Source organism: Scaptodrosophila lebanonensis, unplaced genomic scaffold (genome assembly GCF_003285725.1).
Source record: "Scaptodrosophila lebanonensis strain 11010-0011.00,11010-0021.00 unplaced genomic scaffold, SlebRS2 tig00000024-arrow-pilon, whole genome shotgun sequence".
In the NCBI taxonomy this organism is placed as follows: Eukaryota; Metazoa; Arthropoda; class Insecta; order Diptera; family Drosophilidae; genus Scaptodrosophila; species Scaptodrosophila lebanonensis.
The window spans coordinates 22,243,688-22,268,856 of record NW_022060538.1 but is presented as its reverse complement, the minus strand read 5'-3'; the positions used below and the strand labels follow the sequence as shown (position 1 = coordinate 22,268,856).

General features: G+C 40.2%; 2 protein-coding genes across 2 annotated transcripts in view; both read right to left on the bottom strand.

The window, feature by feature from the left end:
- The window catches only part of LOC115621738 (dedicator of cytokinesis protein 3), a 29,459-nt gene extending 26,076 nt beyond the window's left edge, over positions 1 to 3,383 (bottom strand). Inside the window, exon 1 of the mRNA XM_030515468.1 lies at positions 2,523 to 3,383. Within this exon, the coding sequence (XP_030371328.1) occupies positions 2,523 to 2,556 (34 nt within the window). The 5' untranslated portion in view covers positions 2,557 to 3,383. The remainder of the gene's footprint in view (positions 1 to 2,522) is intronic.
- Positions 3,384 to 4,581: 1,198 nt separating this feature from the next.
- Positions 4,582 to 21,250, bottom strand: LOC115621422 (elongation of very long chain fatty acids protein 1). Its single transcript, XM_030515074.1, has 6 exons — positions 20,742 to 21,250; positions 14,600 to 14,790; positions 14,449 to 14,529; positions 11,665 to 11,827; positions 11,471 to 11,607; positions 4,582 to 5,593 (listed from the first exon to the last, which is right to left on the bottom strand). Exons 1-6 carry the CDS (start codon positions 20,887 to 20,889, stop codon positions 5,300 to 5,302), a joined length of 1,014 nt encoding a protein of 337 aa, XP_030370934.1. The 5' UTR covers positions 20,890 to 21,250; the 3' UTR covers positions 4,582 to 5,299.
- Positions 21,251 to 25,169: the final 3,919 nt, after the last annotated feature.

Sequence of the window (25,169 nt, the reverse complement as noted above, 5' to 3'; positions counted from 1 at the left end):
ATCTGCCCGCATCCTCGCTACATTAGGGTTGTTGGCAACTGCATAGGATAGCAACCACCAGATTGTTCCGTAATTGGAAACCGCACATGAAGCGGTACAGCAGCTTTGTACTATAATTACTTTAAAGAGAGAGCCATCTACACTCGGAAAAAATGTGTGAATGACATCACGAGTCCCTATACACAACTCGTAAATACTTGTACAAGATATACTGAACATAACAAGCCGTTATCCGTCCTATGGCAGCTATATGAAGGATAAGTATACATACCGAGATGGGTACCTGTAGTTCTGGGCACTCATATGGACGAGTAGGCGGACATCTCCATATATCGATTTGGGCATTTTTTTTATCAGTGTAGAACAGACAAAAAGTGCTCGTTAATGGAGTCAATGTCAATGGCCAAGCGCTAAGAATCAAAGCAGCAGCTTCGACTTCAACATCAGAGCAGCACGTGCCGGTATTTGGCCAAGTGAGAGGCGGTGGCTCGGACTCAGGCTCATGCCCCTTGCGCACGGCTGGGGCGTTGCATGGTTGTGTCGCTAATAAGGTTTTCATAGACTCGCTTATAGTTCGCTTGATTGATTTTGTCGAACTCTGACCCGAGAGCAGCAATGCGGCAGATATGCACATCGAACCGTAAGTCCATAGTGGAGACTACAACCATAAATGCTGTTGCTTAGCGTTCATCGCCCAACAGTTGCAATTCCTGAGACAGCTGTGCCCCAACAACAACAACAAAAACATGAATGGCACAAATCATAACAATGAACGATATAATAATAACGGCAACTGGCGCTAAGTTATCCGACACTATAAACAGGGTGACTAAAATGTATAAATGGCAGTTCAAACGCCGACAATTATTTTATTACCTTTCGAACTAGAATTGAACACTTCTTATCATTTATCTTTTGTATAATTGAATAAACGTTCTTGGTGGTGTGTTTTTTTTAGGGTCTCAACGTGCATCTAAATAAAGATGCCATTTCTTGGCACCCTGTACGCACTGGCAGAAAGAAGTCCGCTCAATCCATAAAACTGGAGCAGTTGACCGAGTCTTGGACGGGGCCGGGCATCAAGTTATTTGCTAAGCTGCTTCCATTGAAGCGAAAAGTGTGACGAATACCCATAAAATGGGAAAACAAAACAAAAAACAGATGGCGGTGAAAACGCCTAGTAGCCTAGTCGTGGAGATCTTCGCAGAAGTGGAAAGAAAAGCGCAACAGTCGTATATATGTAATTACATCCATTCCTGTGGTCTTATCAAAGCAACTTAGCTTTGCAGCACGAACGATTTCATACTGGTATGAATACAGTGGCGCTCAAAATAACGTGGTCAGTGTCTCTATTAATTATATCTATCTAGCAGGGTCGTAGCGATAGGGTGGAGAAAAGACAGGCAGTTGCTTCATTATTAGACGGCGTGGTTACTTATCGTTTGAAGAGTTATACGTTCCAATAATTTTAAAATAATGCAGTCCTTTAATGCAACTTGTATTTTAAGTTATTTTAAACAAAATTTCCACTTCTCTTTCGATGTAGATATTACTTGTATATCGATGCAGTATCTCTATATAATTTATATGCACTTAAGTAACGATAACAAGGAATTCTTCATTAGTTCTTTAGTTCTTATGGCAGCTAATCGTATATAAAATATTAACGCATTTTACATACACTTGGCGTTTTTATAGAGTACCCTGTATAGTACATTATAAAATACAACAAAAGCCAATTTTTCAATTCGAAAAAGAGATGTTGTGGTACTCAAGGTAGGAAAGAAGGGTACGTTATCCAATTGGTCCCCCCTATATGGTATCCTGGCTACGCCCACACGAGCTAGCATTTGTTAAATTGGCAACACCTGGCTCGGCACTGAGCCAAACAAACAGTCAGTCAGTGGCATCAAACAGCGGCGCAGCGGGTTCGGGTGGAAATGAAAATAAACACATCAAATCATAGCGGCAGACTCGCCAAAAACAACAATAACAACAACATACGTATGAAACATATAGTAAATGTATATGTTTCTATATACATACATATACTCGTATGAATGTATATATATGTATACGCTCATAGAATCTTTTTGAAGAGCGCAAAGCAAATGCTACAAACGTCGCTATAAAAGCCAAAAGTCTGAATGAACGACAGCCTCGGTGTATACAAATAGATGAGAGTAGAAACATCATTTTTCCGCTTTTCCGCGCGGGCGTTTCTTTTCGTGGCCCGTGGGGTGGTGCGGGCTGGAGAGCTGTCTGTCTGTGTGTCTGTCTGAGTAGTCGACTGGTTGGATGCTGCCTGGGTTTCGCGGAAAAAACTGTGAATCAACAAAACAAAACGGTGTAGCGTTCACGTTACGCATCGTCCGCCCCCTGCCCACCACCCAGCTGGGGGTGTAGCGCCCAAAAGCAGGGGCTGCACGGAAACACACACAGACAGAGAGGCTGGCCAACAGACCGACATGAAGGCAGAGGAAACACGCGTAAGCGCCTTCCTGGCTATGGTTTTTACTCACCGACGCCGTATTTGTTGTTTGACGGTTTCCACATTTTCTGTCCTCTTGCAGCAAAAGCAAAAAAAAATCCAATTGCAATGTAATATCAAATTGTGCCGGTTGCCCGGGCAGGATCTGGATCTGGGCCACTCCCAAAGAGCTGGGCGTCAGGCAAAGACTCTGGCGCGTTAAATTCCTCGTATGCTTCCCGTAAACTTTTCAACGGCGATTGGCGGCATCACATATTCGCACAACTAAGCAGATTTGGGGCCACATATTTCACATTTCCTCTGCTTTGTTTGTTAATCGTTTGCCTTTTATTTTTGCATCTTACTACACGCGCACACGTACGAGTACACACACGCGCACACGCACACACATTCACTTATACACGTTAACTTTCGCTTTTTGTTGTTGTACTGTGGTACTGGAGAGCGCTCTCTCGCTCAAAGATGCTGGCTTAATTAATCACTAACAACTCCAGCCTTATTGCATATTCTCTACATTCTTGTTGTAGTTGCTATTTCTGTTAACGCTGTACCGTTAAGAAATTGACGATTTGACGCCAAGTGGCTTTGTAAAATTGTTTTTTGTTGGTAAAGAATAAGTGGTTGATTTTTGTTGCGTTTTTCGTACGCCGCACGCCGAGAAAATCAATACGCAGTAAATTCCTCTTGTTTTTTTTTTTGCTAACTTCTCATTTCTGCTCTTGCAAGAAGCCGACGTATACAGATGATGTTGTTGGCTGGTAAATAGAAATATTTGCCGTTTTGTTGCTGTTTCTTGCGTTTTGTTTTACATTTGCGTCGCTTTAAAATTCAATGCATATTAGTTGTAGTAGCTAACGCAAATATTTTAAACAAACATGCCGCAGGGCAACCGTGCGAGCCCAGCTGTCCAATCAGACTAATGGCTTGTGCATTTTCAAGTTGTTTTCATGTGAGCTCGCGATAGCTGCGAGAGAGCGTTGAGAGAGACAATGCCGCTGCGCTCTTTGCGCGTGTGCTCTCACAGCCACAGCAGTGGTGGTACTATTAACAGTTTGATTCACTATTAAGGCATGTTAATGAATCGTTAAATGGATGGGCGAATGAATGTTTGAATGCAATTCATTAACAGAAAGACGGCCCTGAATGGTATTATTTGCGTTAAAAGATGGTATCTAAAGTGGTTATAACATAAGCTGAGTAAAAGGTTCATTAATATAGCAAATGTATTTGCATATAAGAAAGAAATTAATTTAAATTTTCTTTAAGACTCTAGTTACTCATATTTTGTGCACCCCAAACATGGTTTTATACTATTTACTAACTCATTTCTTACCCTTTGAAAAATGATTTATTTCTTCTCAAGCAAAAAAGTGATATGTGATTGGTTTGTGTATTGGCTACGCGTATACGAGCTTTGTAAAGCTTAATAGTGTTTGAATAATTGGCGATCGACTAAACTTAGAAAGCTTTCGTTTTTGAGAATCGCTTTTTTATGTTGTGCACGATTTAGACGTTACTTCAATCTTTTTGAGTCGTTAAGATCACCTCCGACTTTTGAAATACTACATTTTTAATTAATTGACTTGTTACATTGAAAAGGTTGAAAGTGATCTTTCAATTACTTTTTTGAAGGAATTGTTTTGGGAAGAGTCTACCCTTTGGTGACAGAACACTTTTATTAGAGTGGCTGGCATTCTTTGTAGAACAAAAAATAATTAGTATTCTGTTCATTCTATTCTATTTATTTACTTTACATGTGAAATGTTACAGGTCATACTTTGAAAAGCTCTGATAATGCAGGACACATTTTCCAATCAAGCAAGAATGATTGAAAGAATTTTTGTTTCGTTGCGAAAGTTAAGCTGATTTCTTACTATTTGAATATCTTTTGAAGTTTTGATTCGTCACAAAAATTGTCGGCAGATGTTGACAGAAATAAATGTCTGTTCTTTCGATTTGGTTTTTGAAGTCGTTCTTGAAACATTTGCATTCGCTTGAAGTTTCCATAGGTAGGAATGAAAAATAGACAGAAAGCTTAATTAGGTTTATCGCCTTTATTTGTCTTATAGTTAACCATTCTTCTTGTTGGTCGTACGCACTTTGTAACTAAGACTAGTCGGCTTAGACTAAGCTTAGTGGCTAGAGATATTTAACATTTAACGTTTAACAAATACAAAATCTACATATTTACAAAACATCTATACACATTACAATTAGCACTTAAACGAAATCGAACTAAGTAAACAATTTAATTCGGGTGCGCGTCGAGGTTCTTAAGCTAAGTGACTTACATCTAGGCAGATCGTAAAAATTGACCCAGTTCTACATACATTTACATACTCGTATGCAAGCATAGAGAGTTTTGTTAACATTTGGCAACATTTGTTGCACATTGTCTGCCAGCAATTAAGCAAAATTTCGACCGCAAGCTTGGGGGAGGAGGAAATATTGCCACTTGCCGGGAGATGGCAGAAATCTAATGTGCAATCAATGTGGTTGGTTGGTTGGTGGTCGACTTGGCTTATAGACTTTAAGGTCTAATTCCGAGTGCGTTCCTTTCATTGTGTGCAGCTCTTGCTAAACATTTATGGCGCCTATGCGTAACTTATTTAAATCTAATTATTACCATTCTACCAAACTACTTCCAATTTTTTTCGTTGCCTGCTAGAACCAAAACCAATTCCTACGTTTAATAATTTCGCACTTGCAGCCGGACTGGAAGTATTTTTGCTTTCTTTCTGCTGACTTTGGTGCATCATAGTGCCATGCATCATCCATCATCCATCCGATCCATCCGATCTCTCCCGTCTAGTTGACTTTCAGCTTTTGCGTCACCGCATCCGCCAACAATTCGGCGCTGGTGCAATTGTTGTTGCTGTCCGCCTTCGTCTTCGCATCGCCGGCTGCCGGCAACTGTTGCTGCTGCTGTTGCTGCAGCTGTTGGGCCTTTGACTTCTTGTAGCTCTGCATATAGAAGTTCATGAAGAGGCAGAAGAAGATCGAGGCATTGAGCAGCAACAGCGCCGAGATGAACTTGGAGAACTGGCATTGGTTGCTGAAGAGGGCGCGGGTCGTGTGCACAATGCAGAGCACAAACTGGGCCTGCAAATGGTAAGGATATTCCGTATATGGGCGTGTTAATGTCGGAAAATATACATGAATAATATATAATTGCTTTAATCACAGTCCCATGACACCTCTTGAATAGCCTGTACCCATTCTTTCCCAAATTCTTTCAATTAAAATAAAGCAATAATTCCGACCGATTAAATAGAGCAGAATTTCATCGCAGGGGTCAATAGTAAGTAGTTCTGATTAAACAGTTTTTGAAACATTTTCTTGTGAAATAATATTTATTTCGTAGTTTTAAAGAAAATGCATTTATTATTTCTTGATGAAGGAAAGCGCTGAAAACCTTTTGTTTATTGTATTGTACACATAAATGATCATAAACATAATTATGTTTTTATTACTTATTTGGGACTCTTAATGGACGATTTAAGATTTTGTATTTATTTTTGTTTGAAAAATGGAAGAAGTTTGGTTTCTAAGTCTTTTGTTTTTGCATTGCTTTCTGTTATTTTACACCTTGGGGCAAGTAAAGTTGAATATAACCCCAATAGATGTAATTGAAATATCATGAAAACGATAATTGCTAGGGGTTGTCTGCTGTATGACAATGTTTAGAAAAGGCGTTTTTCTGTCCAGATCCTCCTACCCTGCAGTTTGTTGTGTGAATTTATAGAATTGCCGAGCTATGTAATTTGTAGTGAATGATGGGAAATTTTGGGTTCCCTAGAATTAAGTGAATGCGAGCGATGGCTTGAGACCTACAAAGGCGCACACGTGAAGGTCACACTTTGGGGGTTTTCTCCAAGCAGAATAGTCGAAGGACGTGAAACGAAGCGTTCCGCAGCTCCAATGTAAGCGAGAAGGCGGCCGTTGCGGAAGTCAAGCTGCAAAGTTATGTGTGGCCATTACATTTTCATTACTTGGCATATAATGTGAGGGAAACGGACAGACGTGTAACGAGCGCAACAGCAACAACAACAGTAACAACAGCAGCACCCTTGAGCAACAGAAAAGCAATCAAAAAGTGCTCAGATATGCGATTATACGAACGTGTATATCGCATATGAGCATTGTGTTAAGCAGTGTCGTAAAAATTGCCGTTTAGTTACAACTAATTTCAGTCTTTAAATGAATGCATGTTGGCAGTAGCTAACAAGTTCGTTGTCTAAGTCTTTCGTTACAGCATTGCAAAGCTGCTTTCATTGACCTTTTTCTCCGCCCCCGGGCAAACGAGCACGCCTTCCAACTAATATTTAAAAATGACATAACTACATTTTAGTGATATTGATTCGAATGCAGTAACCGATGTTTACGAGTATCTTCAGTCAGTGGCGCTGCGACATTTTCCACACACATGTATGCTTGAATGTGCATATTCGTAAATACGAGTAAGTAGCAGTTTTGTTTACTGCAAGCACACACACACGCACACACACTCATACATACATACACTCTCACACACACAAGTGTGGCACACACACAGGCGGCTATGTTTGCTGTTTTTGTGACCTACAAAATATTACGTTGGTCAACCAAGCGCTGCAAGTTTCCATTAACACTGCCGTGCAAATCGTGGCAAAGTCACTGAGGCGGGCCGGCGGGCGGGCGATCAGGCGCATAAGACGACAAGATACAATGATACAAGTATGCAGTTAGTGAGCAGTGAATAGCGAATTGGCTAAGAAGCCTGCTTCTGCTTCTGCTTTTGCTTTTGCTGCCGTTTTGGCTCAGTCGTTGCTCTTTTTGATCGTTGAAAGCCAACGTCAACGCTCAAAGCTCAAACGCTTCACTGCTCCCATGCACGTGTGTGTGTCTGTGTGTGTGTGTGTGTGTGTGTGTGTGTGTCTGTGTGAGGAACAAGTGCAACGTAAAAGCGCCACAGTGGTGCAGTGATAGGGACATTTCGAAAGCAATGACCGCAGCAGAAAACATTGAAAATGTCGCAAAAGTTGAAAAGCGGGCAGCTGGCAAGCGTGGAGCAAGACATCAGCATTAAAAGGCCATCCGATAACAAATTCAGACTTCTTTTGCCGTTTATTTTGTAGCTTCTCTGAAAGCATAAGTTATGTGCGACTTTATTTGCTTTTATTTCTGAACATTTGTGTTTTTATCAATTAAAGTTTTCGCTTTCGAAGCAATGCTTTCCAGATAGAGTAAATTGGAAGCATTTATTCATAGCACAGCTAATTTTCGTTCAGTTAGAGGTTTAAGGTCAGGTTTATGAATTCTTGAAACTTTGCAAATATAGCGTAGTAACATGTACCCATTAATTTGTAGGGGAAAACCTACAAACCTTTTCTATTGACGGCCTCTTTAAATTGTGACATTCCTGTCAATTGTATAGCCAATTGAAAGGTAGAAACGTTAAGAAAGGACCAGGTAGTAGCTTGTATAATATTTGGAAAACTTTAAGTCTGCTTGTGACGCCATTTTGTTGGCCTAGTGTTCATAAGTTTGAGAAGAAGCTGGTCCTATTTGCATCTTTCGTCCCACTGTGCCGGCGCCAACTATGTCAATGCATTGCGCAATTGGCGCTTCTGTAGGCCAGTTTGTAGTTGTGGCAGCTTTGGCATGTGCCGGATTGTGGACATAGAAAAATGCTGTGCTACTTGGCAAGATGAGCGCCTGAGGTGGAGCGAGGGAGTGAGATGAAAAACGAAAGCGGTGGCTCCCTCTTCTTTCTTTTGCTGCCGCTTGGTAGGTCTTGTAGCAATCGAACAGGCGCTGCCGTCGACATAGACTTTGGTGAGTCTATGCCTGTTTCTGTATCTGTGTGTGTGTGGCAAGTTCGGGCTAGTCGCGTAACTTAAAAGTGAACGCTGAACGAGCAACATTCATTGCCGTTTGCAACAAAGCGCCCGCAAAACGGAACAGCGATAGCGTCAGCAACGAAGTCGAAGCCGAAAAGGTGTAATCGAAACTGGTCGGCGAGGCGCACGCCTGCGCGCTTGCCACATGATTTGCCGCACAACGAACGAAATGTGGAAACGCTGGCGGAATTGGCGCGCCAGCCATTCGCGAGCTGGGCTGCCTGTGTTTTTAGACCCCACCACACTTACGGGATGGCGTAACCCCATACCGGGCAGCCGGTGGCAGCAATCGATGGCTAATCGGCTCCACTCAACTTTAGTTAGCTGGTCAGCGGGGAAAAATGGAGCGTGCGATCTTAAGCCGAGCTTGTTCAATGCTGCGGCACCTTCGTCATTCTGATGTACATTTATTTGAATATATTTTGATTGACAAAAACAACTATGGGCGGAGAATGGGCAGAGACTAGGCAGAGGGGTTTCGAAGAAAAACCACAAACTTGCCTTTTCTCAGACCTCAAGCCATTTATTATTCTACTTCCCGGGATCTTGTGTATCCGAATACTGGCCATATCGGTCTAACACGCCTTCTTCTGTGTGTTACACACACTCGAACTAAACTAGTTTATCTTTTACCTTTTGGTACCAAAAGAATTACTCAGAATTAGAACAATAGAAGAGTTGGAATAATCTTTGCAGGAACTATTTGATATCAATATTTGTGACAGAATATCTGAAAAATCTTTATGAGCAAATACTAAAACAAACCTGTCCCAAATATTGTGTGCCTATATATTCTGCACAACTACAATACAAGTAGTTTTGTCAGTGTAGTTCTGAAATATATTTTATAGACGGATTGTAAGCAAACCTATTAAGCAACTTTTTTGTTGGGTAATTTCAATTTTGCAATTTTTGTTATATGTTAATCTATTTGTTGTAACAACTTCCTTTTTTTATAGTTCGCAAGTCCATTTCTAGATAAGTGTAATGAAAGACTAACGAGCAAGTTTTGAAACTATAAGCGAGATAAGTTCAACTAGAATGCCTAAGTCTTTCTTTACTTTTAAGCTGATCGCATTAGCCTGTCTCGGAAATATCATACAGCTAGTTAGTTGTAAACAGCTTCGGCGACAACAATAACAACATATCAATTATCTAGTATGTGTGATGCGCTATCTAAGCCCGTCATTTGATTACCGCTAGCATTAAAACTGTCAGCGCAATGCGCAGTCTACAGAACAGTCTACAAGGCAGCTATTCGAAAATCAAGAAACTGCAAAAACATGGCAACAAAATGAGCAGGCAGCTCAAGCCGAGATAGGCATACATACATACTGTACGAGTACGAGTGTATCTAATTGTAAGCATGTATCTGAACGTTTGACAACTCAACTGTGGCGCAGTGTGGTGGCTTCAAGGCAACATCCACTAGCATGCATAGTGGAAGCGGGCCAGCAGCAGCGGCAGAAACAACAACAACAATAACAACATCAACGAAAATGGCAGAACAAACTTGCCGTGTTTTATGCGTTTGAAGAATTTCGAAATGCTGAAAATTGCAATGAAACTTATTTACCGACGACTAGTCCACACACACATACACACACGCATTCAAATATATATATAATTAAATGTGTTCAGTAGAGCTGGGCGTGAGTGCATGCGAAATCCCGAAAGGTTAAAAATAACACCGCAAATTTCGAGAAACGGCGATACAAAAAATCATAACAGATCCGCTAATTCTAGCTGTTTTATAACGTATGCAAATCATATAGGAGTGCAATTCTTCTACCAGAATAATAATACAATTAAACATGTTAATTCGCAAACCCATTTCCAATTGTATTTTTTTCTGTGTTTCAATAATTCGGATCTATTGATATTTCGCATATTGTCTGAACACTTGTTATACTGTAATAATAAAAATGTAATGCGAAAGGCAACCATTTATGCATTTATTTTGTACTTTCAGAATTCAAAACTTACAAAAATTAAATTTTTCAAAAAGCTACAACAAATAGAAATTGATTCGTGATCGTGACAGCTTTTCTGCTTATCACGCGCACATCTCTAATCTGTGTGTGTTGTACACTACCTAGAAGAGCTGGAAACGCTACTGGAAAACCGTTCGAGTGGCGCTGCCGCTAATAAAACGGAAAGACAACCAATACTTCTTGGCAAAGAAACTAAAATAAAACAGACGGCAACATGGAAATACGAAAGGAAAACAACTATACACACACACACACACATACACAGGTACATACATACAAACACACACAGATATAGCGAATCAGCAATAATTTTAGTCAGTTAGTTGCATTAAACATGAAACAACAAGAGACCTGACTGACTGGCCAAATGGGCGGCTGTCTGAGCGTCTAAGCGTCTGGTCAGTGCGTAGATATTGCCGTTGTACCGATTGTTGTTGCAGTTGTTGTTGCTGTATTAGCTAGGTATAAAACCGGGTCAAATTAGCTGTAATTTTTAGCACAGTAGAATTTGGAGTTTTTGGGAATGTGCTTTGGCAATGGATTGGCCAATGGCCAATGGCCAACGGACAATCTCGGAGCGTTCCTAATTGCGGCTAATGAAAGTGTCGGCGTGTCGATGAACCCGACAGATTGCCAGTTGGGCAATATTAACACTTAATAAATGGACTGCGAAGTCAGCTCCTCGAAAGCCTGATTGACTGAAGATTTGGCCTTTGGCAGGCTCTGCCGAATAGACAATGAGCGGATTGGCATTTGGCTTCGCCAGCTGCACGGTGCTCTTAGAAGCATTGGCATACTCTGAGTGTGTGTGCGAATAATACCATTTTATGTGGCAGGCAACGACACTGCGCCGGTCTAACAGGTTTGCACTCGAGACTAACTTTAAGTTATGTCCGAAATACTAACATAGAAGCACAGAAACATTTTTTAGGCAAGCCTTCAAGCAGACTTCTGAACAAGTTTCGTTTGTCTATTTGGTTTTTTGGCATCAACAGTGGTTTTGTTTTTGTTGTTGTTTTTTTTTTTTTGGTTAAATGCTGTCGCATGGAATGTATGCTGGAACAGTTTAAATGGACATTAATTTGCTAATATTTTGCACTTACGATCTGCAGCTCCGTCATGTATTTCTTCCACCACAGGAACTTGGCGTATTCTGGACCCATGGCGGCCATCATGTAGTAGAAATACATGCAGACATGCACAAAGTTGTTCAACAGATTGGGGAACGTCGCATTACCGCCTGAAAGGAAGGAGAATTGGAATGCGGGACAAGAAGGAGCTGAATGGCGAAACCCACCTGCCAGGAACTTAACCAGCACCCAGGTCTCCAGAGGCGTCAAGGAGTGGTGGTAGACATGCAGCCAAGTGATTTGTGAGGACTTCTTGCGCAGCACAAAGAACACGGTGTCCGCGAACTCGGTCAGCTTCGACAGGTAGTAGATGTAGCATAGGTTCAGCATCTGCAAGAGCCCCAATATCAGAACGAGAAATCATTTTTGAACTAGTCGGTACAAGTACGACTACGATGAAGCAAGGTCGTCCGCATCAGCATTTGGCTGTTGCGTAACTGCCCAACGTTCTGGCTTGCCGTGCGAGGCTGATTTTAGCCACAATGGCCGTGCTACTTGACCAACAAACCGCAAGCAACGTATGTGCCAGGCCATAGCATTAATGGCCACATCAATGCCAATACACTATAGGGCCTAATTCTTTCCGATTATCATCAATTATGCTTTAAACAATTATACGATCGAGCTCAGTGGAATTCAAGGAACTCCACATAAATAACTATTCCTCTATTTATAAATAATAATTCATTTGATTTGTGCGCAGAATTTTTTTAAAATGTTAAAAGTAAAAGTGTTTTAAATAATATTAAAAACTAGCTGCTTCCATACAGGTTATGTTTATTAGATTGCGATTATAAATAGTATATGGAATAGGTATTTGTTGTGATTAGAGATTGTTATGATGCGAATAGAGCGAGAACTGCGACTTCAGACGGAAAGTGGAACAATAATTGTTACCGTTCTGATTATACTTTTATTTTATTATAAATAACAATTATATACATTTTAGAGAATTCCAAACATTCGTTTTCAATATCTTGAAAAATTGGTTGTCCAACTTATCTGTGCAAACAAGATTTGGAAAAGTACATAAGGCATCTCAAATGATATACATATCTATTATTAAATATTACTTGGAAAACGAGCTATTGCTTATGGCCAAAATATTAGTGTGTAGTTGGGTTGATTTCTGCACCTAATGTTCCTATAGCAGCTATGTAATATTATGAAGCACTCTTAATCCTTATAAATGTGGTTAAGATGCCTTCATAAACTAAAAGCTATCGGATTGGGGCTATGACAGTTTTCAACTCGAAATATAAAGAAAAATATTTTGTTTTTAATAAACTTGCATTGCTTGTGAAGACACCAAAGCAGCTGTTTCGACGGCAACGATGCATTCAGTGTTGGCAAACGACCGGGCTTACACTTTTCGCAACTTTTATGGCTTACAGGACATTGAAAAAATACAATAGAATGCAAATTAGAAGTGTTAATTCAATTCGACATTTTGAAAACGAGCTTTCTGCTATAATTGTTCGCAATTATGAGTGCAAGAGCTGCCTTTGAAAAAACGGCGTTCGCAAGCAAATATAAAATGCTTTATGAGGTTGAAAATAAAAGCCTCACATACTATTTGGCAATGCCGAGATCTGTGTTTGTGACAATTATATGTAACAGATACGTAAATATCGGAGATCTCTAATGCTGTGCCCTTCTTATAGGTGTGCCTTTTATGCTTCGGCTTCGTGTTAGGCGATGTTTACTTGGGCCGGTTGCGGATGTGAAATTGCTCATCAATGAAGTTCGGGCGTCTCGCGATGTTTGCTGTGTAAATGACAGCATTGGGGCTCTTCGAGATTAACATAAATTTTATGAGCTTTTCGGCCTATTGGCTTGCAGCTTAAGCAAATGCTAGAGCCTAATAGCGACAGCAAATAAGCACGCATGGGCGGGAAAATCGGCACCGCCGTCAAGTGGCTGTGAAGTGAAAATTTGATGGCTGGCTGTTGTCGAAGTTGCTAATACGCTTGTCAAACAATAAACGACGACCTTGAAAGCGACAACGACCCATTGGGTGTTTGTCAACACCGTTTTGTTGACTGTTGCACTCTTTACAACACTTTTGGTGTCATAGCCATGTTATTGGTCAAATTCTGAGGAGACCAGACCGCTGGCCGTAGCTCATTTACGCGCTTTACAAAGCGCGACAAATTGACATGGAGCTATGCATTTAACTTAAAGCCTGCTTATTATTTTGCATAATTTGTATTTAATTGCTGTCTAAGCGTTTTATTTCGCTTTGCTTCGCTTTGTCGCCGTGACGCAGACAAATTGAATTGTTCGAATTTCGAGTGGTTCGCTAATGATCAGATCTTGATCTCTCAGACGGACATGCTTTCAACCGGCAGACAAATTCTGCTGGCGTAACGAAATGGACAGTCAGCTGGTCGTCAGTCAGTTGGTCAGTCAGTTGGGACTAAAAGCAAGAGTGCTCTGAAATAGGCAGACATTCAATTTATGTATTTCTATTTTGGCTTCCACACTTAAGTAATAATGAAAGCAATTTTCTTGTTTTTTTCCGTTTTGCTTTGCTCGCTCATAAATAATTACAGCCGAGTGGCAAGTCTAAGAAACCCCCCAACACTCCAGTCCACTGAGAAAAAGTGAATCATGCCGATGTCGATGCCAACAAACTGGCTGGCCCAGAGCGGAAGCGAACATCGCTTTTGGCCAGTTACGCAACAATCGTCGAAATTCTAAACGTACACTCATAAATAGTCGCAGAACCGGGAGGTATTAGCTTGCGAAACTGATAAAATGATAAAATGGCAATTAGAAGACAAATAAATTAAGGCATTGGTGTTGAAAAGCTTTTGCCTTTCCCTGCCAAGACTAGAAAATCAATTAGATTGGCATATACGCGTGCCCGGTGTTGTCTAAAAATAAGCACGACTAGGACGGCAGCCTTGAAGTTGGATTGCCAGTTGTGGACCGGTCTTATCACTTACCCGCTTAGACATCGGACCATCCGAGTAGTCAACCGGTTGGCACTTCAGATTATAGTAGTTCAGCCAGCCGGCCATTAGATGCTGCATGAATCGAGAAGGGGAGTACAGAGATTAGAATCGTTGTTGGGCCTCGATTGAAGAGCTCACTAACCTCATAGAACATATAGCCGCTAAGAGCCACCTGGAAGGCGTTGTAGATGACAAGCGTGCGGCGCAGCTGGAAGGGCTTCCGATCGCGCATAAACATCGGACCCACCACCAAGACCCACGAAAGATATATAAGGACCAGGCCGAATGTGTACATCGGGTGATCCATTAGTGGAAAGCGCTGGGCCCGCGGATCTGTCGAGTCACAAATGGAATTGTTATTGTACACGTGTAATCGTAATGGCATTCATATCTTCAAATGCAAATCCATGCATTCGACCTGACTCAACTACTTGTATGTAAACACAGTAGCCGCCGACAGTTGGCAATTAATTTATAACATGTTGAAATGTATCAAACCATATGTATCGACTCATCTGTCCATCACTAACAAAGTTAGTCTCTCTAAGAATGTAGATCGAAGCAGACGCATTCGCTGCAGCTATATTGTATCACACACAACACATCATATATTCATACATATCAATAAACATCAAACTTATTACATTAAAAACAACAACAGGTTATGGGCCCAGCAAGCTTCCACTGCACTCATATACCTTAGTGAAACCTAATAAATAAAAGTTTTGGTGATGCCGAATTCATTGTGAAATAATCAATGCAATAGACGCATAATTGTATGTAAATGTGTGTATGTGGTAGACGTACATACGTACATGTGTATGTGCAAAAATCTTGTGTGTATTGGTGACTGACGCCAACAAAGTGGTCGTTTAAATTTGAAATCCACAAATCAGTGTTAAGCACATAAAGCGTGTGAAAAATCAAAGTGTTGAAAAAGTACACGGTGAAACTATCGAATAATCGATCAACGAAAACACGAAACGTAAACAAACGCAAAAAAAAAAAAAAAGTAAGAAGAAGTGTGTTAGAAAAACAAAAGTACAGTATTAATCGCTGAAAAAGTGCGACAATATGAGTTATGCAAATATTAAAATTGATCCCCTCGGAAGGGACAATTATGATACCTGGAAAATACAGATACAAGCGTTATTAATAAAAAACGATGTTTGGAAATATGTAAGTGGCCAGAACGTGCTGCCAACTAATAGTTCTGCTGAAAAAGTTGCAGAATGGGAATTGAATGATTCTAAAGCAAAATCCGACTTAATTTTGTCAATCTCTACGACAGAATTGAGACAAGTGAAAAACTGTGAGACATCCAAGGAATTATGGGACAAATTAAAAAGTGTATACCAATCAAAAGGTCCCGCGCGCAAAGCTCATTTGCTGAAATCGCTTATTTTGTTGAAAATGCAAAATGGTGGGGACATGCATACCCATTTGCAAAATTTCTTTGACACGGTAGACAAAATTCGCGAAATGGACATGGAAATCATGGATGATCTTGTAACAATATTACTATTGTATAGTGTGCCAGACGAATACGAACAGTTTAGAGTCGCGATCGAAACGCAAGACAAACTACCCGATCCGGAATCGTTAAAAACGAAAATGCTCGAAGAATACGAAGCGCGAAAACGCAACAATGTCGAGTCCAGTGACGCATTGTTTGCACGAAAAAGTTATATTAAAGTGAAAAGTAGCAAACCTACTGAAAAGTTTAAATTAGCTTGCTACAATTGTGGAAAAATAGGCCATAAAGCCAGAGAATGCCGATCGAGGCCGAAAAATCAATTCGAAAACAATAACAAAAACAAAGAAAAGCGTGAAAGACCTGAAAACGCAAGTAATACCGCTATTGCTTTTCAAATATGTGGTGAAAAAGGAATGTGGTGTCTAGACTCTGGAGCCACATCGCACATGTGTTCTCAAAAGGACAAATTTCAAAATATTGTCAGAAATAGTGAAAACCAAAAACTGAAGCTCGCAAATAACATGTCTGCTAAAATAGCAGGGTGCGGAGAAGTTTTATTAGAGACCTCAAAAAGAACTGCAAGTTTGGGGGAAACGTTATATGTACCAGACTTAAGATCAAATTTAATGTCTGTTTCTAAGATTACAGATAAAGGCTTCGAGGTCATCTTTCGTCGTAACGGAGCAGTAGTACTAAATCCCAAAACAGGCGAGAAAATAGTCACAGCATTGCGAAAATCAAATCTGTACTACATAAATGAGCCGCCATCGCGCAGCAACGTCGCTCAAGCAACTGAGCAAAAGAAGGATCTTCAAGAATGGCACGAAATACTCGGGCATCTCAACGAGGCCGATTTGAAAGGTATGATCAAAACTGAAAAAGTGGTAGGCATCCAGGCCGATGTCAAACAGAATTTGCAGCAGTGTGAGGTCTGCATTCAGGGGAAGCAAACACAAAATCGCTTTCCGAACTCCGAATCAAAGTCAAATGAACTCCTTGAACTAGTACATTCCGACGTCTGTGGACCAATGCGCACCCAGTCCAATGGTCACTCGAAGTATTTTGTCACATTCATTGACGACAAATCAAAGTGGTGTGAAGTATACTTTGTCAAACAAAAGAACGAAGTATTAAGTAAGTTCACACAATACAAAAGCATGGTCGAGAATAGTACAGGAAAGAAAATCAAAACGTTGCGTACTGATAATGGTAAAGAGTATGTAAACTCTGAATTTTCTCGGCTGCTGAAAGAAGCTGGTATAAAGCATGAATTAACTGTTGAATATACTCCACAGCAAAATGGAGTAGCCGAGCGGAAAAACAGAACTCTAATCGATATGGCGCGCTGCATGTTACTTCAAAGTGGACTTGCAGCAAGTTTCTGGGCTGAAGCGATCATCACGGCGAATCACATCAGAAACCGGTGTCCATCACGAAGTCTAAATGGTGAAATACCCTACACTCTATGGACCGGCAAAAAGGCAAACGTTAACTATTTGCGGAAATTTGGCACAATCGCCTACATGCTAGAAAAGAAACCTGGAAAAGGAAAATTCGAGCCAAAATCAAAACGATGTATTTTTATTGGATACGAAAACCAGTCTAAAGCGTATAGACTATGGAGTCCAGATGAGAGAAAAATCTTCAAGAGCCGAGATGTAAAATTTACAGATCATTTTGAAGGAAATTCCGAATATGACGAATTCATCGACGACCTTAAGAAGGAACTTGCAAAAACCTTCGACATGAAAGATATGGGACCCCTAAGATACTGTTTAGGCATCGAATTCGAGCAGAACGCAGAAACAAACCAGATAAAGATTCACCAACGAAAGTACACAAATGAAGTCGTCAATCGATTCCACATGCAAGATGCGAAAGCCATATCCACCCCAATGTTACCAGGTGAAAAATTATCAAAAACAATGTCACCAAGTACACCGGCAGAAGAAGCGAATATGAAGAACGTCCCATATCAAAGTCTTATAGGCTCGCTAATGTATCTAGCAGTTTGCACTCGTCCAGACATAGCCCACGCAGTAAGCGTATTAAGTCAGTATAACTCATGCTTTGGCCGAAAGCACTGGGAAGCAGCGAAAAGAGTCCTCAGATATCTCAAAGGCACCGCAGAAGAAGGACTCATTTTCAAAAGAACAGGCAAGGACCTATTCGGCTACACCGACGCCGATTGGGGTTCAAACGTCGACGACCGAAAATCGTACACAGGTTACGCTTTCATGTATGCTAACGCAGCCGTCAGTTGGGAATCCCGTAAACAACGCACAGTTTCATTATCCACAACCGAAGCTGAGTACATGGCGATTTCCGACGCAGCAAAAGAAGCAATTCATCTGAAATTGTTCATAGAAGAAGTTTTGGGCAAGAAAGGCGCTATCGTTATCTTCAACGACAACCAGGGTGCCGGCGAACTTACTAGAAATCCTGTATTTCACAGCCGAACGAAGCACATTGATATCCGTCACCATTTTATTCGAGAGCTAGTGGAGAAAGACGAAATCATCATCGAATACATCCCCACAGAAGAGATGCGAGCCGACGCCTTAACTAAAAACCTAACGAGAAAGAAGCACATCGAATGCATGATGGGTTTGGGTATACGTTAAGTATATAAAATTTTGAATTACTAACAAAATGTTAAATGAAATTCTTGAACATATGATTTGAGGGGAAGTGTTGAAATGTATCAAACCATATGTATCGACTCATCTGTCCATCACTAACAAAGTTAGTCTCTCTAAGAATGTAGATCGAAGCAGACGCATTCGCTGCAGCTATATTGTATCACACACAACACATCATATATTCATACATATCAATAAACATCAAACTTATTACATTAAAAACAACAACATAACATTTTACGTTGGCTTTTTCCACAAATGTACAATCTACAAACGTAACCGTATCTACGTCTCAGCACACACTCACACACACATTCAATGTGTATCGTAATTGTTTACTATTGCTAAAGAGTTGAATGAAATCGTGGCTAGAAAAAAATAATCAACAACAACCAAACGAATGCGAAAAATGCACAAGTTCGGCTTAGAAGGCTTATTGAATCACTAGAAAATTGCAGGCAATTGTTGATTCTCTACACCGAACTTCCCCAGGCGGATGTGCCATAAATCGTATTTATATCCTCCAATCACACATATTCGTGGTAAACTGTCTAAATAGCTATTTAGTCAAGTCATTCACTGAGATAGTAGTATGGGCACCTTTGAAAGGGTGTTTCGTTTAATAATATGCCGGAATATTTTGCATTAAACTGCATTATAAATTCATCGCGACTTTATTTCCATAAACACTGTATATTTTCTCAATAAATCAATAATAAACGAATAAACGAAACGGTCAACAACTAAAATTGCTTGTGTATCGATAATAACTAAGGACTGTATCATATTTTGCCTTAAATCATAAATTAATATTCAATTTTACTTTGATAAAGCTTATACATATATGACAACAATACTTGTATGTTGACAAAAAGATAATTAAAGCATAAAGAAATAAATGGTTGACTATCGCTTGATTTTTGTATCTCATTATAATCAATTGGTTTGTTGCTGCACCATTTCTAGTATTGTTGTTGATTACTTGTCATGTTTAATTCAGTAAATACCAATTAATAAGACAGACTAAGTAACTAACGACTATAAATGCAATTTCATGTTTATGTATTCTAAACACCATCTGCATTCGCGTCCTGAGTTTTTGTTTTGTTCGCACTTCTGGCGCTCTTCGCGTTTAACTTTCATTTTCGCTGTTCGTCTATGAGTAAGTATAGTTTATACATATGTACATGTGTACATATGTGCACTATGTGTACTATATATAGTATAATAGCTGCTACCTTCATTGACCTTTTCACCACCAGCTCTAGCTTGAGATTTAGATTCGGCGTCTCAGCGCCATTCGTAAGCATTGTTGAGAATTTCGAATACATTTGTATACATTTGTATATATTTGAGACGAAATGGTTTAAAATGAACAAAAAATAAATAAATAAATAAATATAAAGTACATGCTCATGCCTATTCATCATCTGCGGGCAGGCATTGGCAGCTCATATCGTACATGCTTAGCTGCACACGGCGGTCTCACAACAACCTCTAAGATAAACTGCCTGCCTATGTATCTACATACATATATATGTACCTTTATATTATGTGTGTGTATGTAAATACATTTTAATTACGCTAATAATTGTCAAAAAACACAATTGGCATTGCCAAGGTCGGCGCTGTGAGTCGTCGCATTTCGGCTGCCTGGCTATATAACATAAAAGACCTTTTTTAATTGTCCTAGAAGATTTTCATTGGCGTGTTTGTTGTTATTTTTCGCAAATTTATTTTACTCATTCCGCTTTGCTACGATTTGGTTGCCGTACAAAAATGTCAATTCATCAGTTTATGTATTTTTAATGTGACGTTGTTTGTTCGTCGATTTGCAGGCGACGCGATGCCAGAGCAAGCTGGCAAATGCATATGCATTGCGATTATGGCTAACAAGAATAACAAGAATGCGCATAAGCGGCTAATTGCAACTTTCAACTGAATGGCATAACTTTTAACTCTCTCTCACACACACACACACACACACACAAAGGCACACACACACACACACACACGTGAACTTGGTTGTAGGAAAATGTTCAGACGTCGGAACGTTGCGTTTGCATTCGTAATGGAGGTTTCGTGCATGGCAATGGCACTTTACTCGCATTCGCCACAATTTATTTGACGTGACATTTGACACAAGAGTGCGGGGCACCACCTACCGCCGTAATCCTCCTCCACCAGCTGATAGTAGCGCTGCAGCAGGCCCGTGTAGTTGCGGGAGATGTGATGCGTCTTGAACTCGTCCAACGCAATGTTGGCGATTTCGACGACCATGTCGAAACGCGAGCTTGAATTGTGGTAATTCATGTTTAATGCTTAGGGTGTGCTTGTTAGTTAACCGATTGCCTAAAACTCTTTGGTTTTTCAGCTGAGGTCAGGCTTTCGATCGGCTCGATACGATACGATTTGCTAGGGGCTCGCCGCAGGATTCCGCTTGCGGCACTCTAGCCAACACGTATAAGCTTGGCTCGCACTTTGTTTCTACTACACGTATATGTTTTTGATTTGGTTTGATCGTTTTTGGTTTGGGGCTGTGGCGCAAATTAAAAGCACAATTTGTTAACACTCCCGAAATCACTGGCTTTTGGCCAATCGATATTGATTAGCATCGATCAGTTCGTTAGAGTTGCGCGCGTTTGCGTTGCTGGTTCTGTCTGCTGCCAAGAAAACCACCGCACCGTAGGAAGTTAATGCTCAACTGAATCTAAAACTTCTCAGCAATCACAAGATAAACTAACTTTTTGTGAACAACGCGACGTCGCCGTCGACTTCGATCGCTGCGTCGGCATAAGCTTCAGAGGCAGCGACTATAACTGCGACTACGACTTCGACTTCGATTTAGACGACGCGACGGCTACAGCGCAAGTTGAACGGCGCTTGTGGCAGCGACGCCACCGATTCTTTGCAAAATAGCAATAACAACACTCACACACATGAACACATAAGCACACACACACACAAGCACACACACACATACACCAACGCCAGTTATAGCCGCGCCGGCGCTTCAGGCTTTGTGCCATAACGCACGCTCAGCTCTCGAAGCTTGACGACGTTTTTACAGAACAGCGGAAGTTTCGTTAAGTTCGGTCGCATTCGGCTGCACTTGCATTGGTATGGGTGCCGTCGTGGCTTACATTAACATGCATCTGTGTGTGTGTATGTGTTGCTCTGATGCTCTGAGTGGCATTGCTAAGACGGATCTTCAATGTAGCCGTCTGTTTATTTTTATGGGTCAACGCACTGAGGGTTGCTTGAAAACATTTGATCGTAAATTGTATAAAAACTTTGACAAATGGCTTTGAAGCTGAATCTGGGATATTTGCTCGCATAGCAACTCATATACTCGTATATATAGAAATGTAAAAAGTAGGCAGACAGGTGGATGGAAAGATAGATGCAGGAATGTAGTTTGTAGAATATGCATTTTCTACTATTTTGAAATGATAATGTTCGATTTTGAAATGCTAAAGCTTATGACTTCTCTTAAATTGGTTTATTTTGTGAGATTTTAAAATAAAAGAGAACCACTATTGTAGAAAGGAAATGCAATTGCATTAAGAAGTATTCTGCGATTAATATATAATTGTTTCAATGGAAAGTTTCTAGTCAAAAGCGGATTGAAACAGAAGTATTAGTCGCAACTAATTATCGCAATTAAAATTTTAAATTCTCTAATGAATTGCTAATTCCTGAAGTGTTTTTACTTTAACCGAGGCGTTTTTCATGACATGCGCAGTTTTTTTTTGTCATTGTGCCTTCAACAAGAACGAAAGAAATGCCTCTCTGCATCGACAAAGGGAATTTTAAGTGAGTTAACCCATTCGAAAGGTAGATCTGCGATAGTTCTTACACAAGTTTTAACAATAGCCGACAAGTGTTCAATTGATTTAAATTACCCGCAGAGGAATATTATGTTGTTGTATTTATTGCATTTGGCTGTGCATTTGTGTAACAGCTTTTGAAACAAAAACAAAGCAGTGAGAATCTGAAATACAGCTTATAACTAAATTAAGAACTTTATGCTCTGTCATAGCATGATTGCAAAACAATTCAGGTTTTGAGTTGGGTCCGCCATTCAAGCGAAAGACAATTTTATTATACTACTTATCTAGATTCTGAGCCCTCGCTTTGAATAAATATGTACTATATACATAGAACCTGTGTGTGTTTCCAATTCAGCAATAGTCAGCCCAATAGGTGGTTTAACTATTTAATATGCAAATGGCCGCACAGAGCGTGTGTTATGCAGATTGCGAGGCTGAACAACTTTAGAACGAAGACAACTACAAGTAGTGATGACTTGGGCTTTGAGAAGTGTGTGGTGTTTAAGATGTCAAGGTTGGGCTTAAGTTTTTCCCAGAGTTCAAATCGACAAATCTATTTTTAAATCAAGCTTGCCTCCACATGTTCGCAGCTAGACAGACAGGCGGACTGACTAAGTGACGGTTGGAATCGTTTTGGCCCTAAACATTATAAAGACAGGGCGGGCGGCGGCCGTAGCCGCGTGCCATAAAAGCTCCAATAAAGTTCTGCGTGAGCGAAACAACGTGACCGGACAAAGTACAGTGAAAACCTTGTCGAGGTCTGCAGATGTGTCAATAAAAATGTTAATTATGGCAACAAAATGTATGGCGAGCAATTAAATTGTGACATTACAGAACGATTTGGAGCGCTTGACAAATTAACGCGACGCGATGCCGCGATTGTCAGACGCGTCACATCGTTCTTTGAAGTTCAAGACGGCCAGGCCGTGATGCAGCACTTGGCCTTTTGTCTGTGCTTGATTATTTTGGCCATGCCACGACGCTGTGTTCTCAATGGCGCTTTTGTGCGAATGTGTGGAGTGTGCCTGTGTGTGTGTCTGCCCCTGTGTGTGTGTGCAGGATGACATTGCAATCGACTAGCCTAAGCCAAGCCAAGCTAAGCCAGGCCAAGCCAAGCCAAGCTCGACCAGCGGTTAACTAACGGTGTGGTGATGATGACATTAAAACGAAAATGAAATCGACAGTCATTGAGTTGTTGTCATAAATTCGCTTTGCTTGACTAAGCCAGCGCTGGCACTTTTTGTTTTCACCTCCCAGCGATGCACAGTGGGCCATTTAAGCTCTTTTCAATGTCCAAATATTATTCCAAAGACCCACGTAAATGAAATAAGTCACTTAAGTCAATGACCCTAACTGGCATTTCCTTGTCATATTTCTTTATCTTTATAGAACTAACTTAAAACTTTTTGAAACAGAAATTCGGTTTCAGGTTTTATTCTCCTACTTTTAGCGAGCGCTTCAAAGTACCGCCCAAAGGAAAAAGTCTGGAATGCTTTTATTTCCTTATCCAAAATGCAAGATGTAACAAGAACCTTGCCGCCGAACTTTGAGAGTATTTCTTTAGAAGACATTACATCTATTATCTATTGTCTCCACGCCACTAATATGATTAATTTTTATTTTAATATGATCCTTCGAAATAGTTCCTTAATTGTATTCATTTGCGGTGCATGATAAGCGATTCCTAACTAATTTCTGTTAGCAATATGTACTTGATCTCTCAAATATTCTGAACACAGTTTGGTCTTTCTTTAAGAATGATTCCATTCTGCTACTATTTCTTGGTTAGATAGTGCAACAAACATTAAACCATCCATACTATCAATAGTGCCATTAAAAATGAATTAGCTCTAATTCAAAAATGATTCCATCAGTCTGTTTTTGGGGGGATTGCTTAATTCATAGCAATAACTAAAGAATAAAAACAAAGTTTGTTGAAATTATAAAAAAATTAATAAGTGCTCATGTCATGACATTTTATGAATGCTATAAGTATTATTTCTTTTATATGATTGATAAGTACTGACTGACAGTTACTTTTTTGGAGCTAAAAACTGAAATGCTTGGGTTTTTTAAATGAGTCTTACAATGAATTTTTGACCAGAGAGTGCGGGAAACGTGCCACTGTACAACATGGCAGAGAAGACGCGGAGAAACAGCGACGAGACGGACACACAACCCGGCGGTATTTCACGGTCTAGGTCTAGGTTAGTCGGAAGTCGAAGTCGCTGGCAACGTGGCTCACCAAGTCCAAGTTCGATAATAAATGGCCGATGAAAATGAAACTGCTGCTGGCTGAGCATCTTGATAGCTCTAGTTTTTTTTGATTCCCCTCTTGTTTGCACATCTTCGCCATTGGCAAATTGCTTTGACTCATAATTAATATACTACTGAGCATGTTTTTTTTTCGGTATACATTTATTTATGCACACATTTAGTCAGGCGATGCGCTTTGTTCGGGGCTCGTTCACAGGTTTCAGGGTAGGAAGCAGTTTTGCATATTCAGGTATTCTATGGAGAAATTGAATATATTCTACTCTAATTCTTCCTAGTGCATACGATTCGCTAGCTTCACTGAAATACATAGATACTAATGAGCAGGTTGAGGTAGACAAACAAATACAAAAACATACTATAACACATACTATACTATATACTATATGTATTTCAAATATCAAGAGTCACTCAACAGTTTTTAAAAGTTCAGCCAAGCAAAAAAATTAAAAGTGAAATCCAAAGTTTCATAAAACGAATACAATA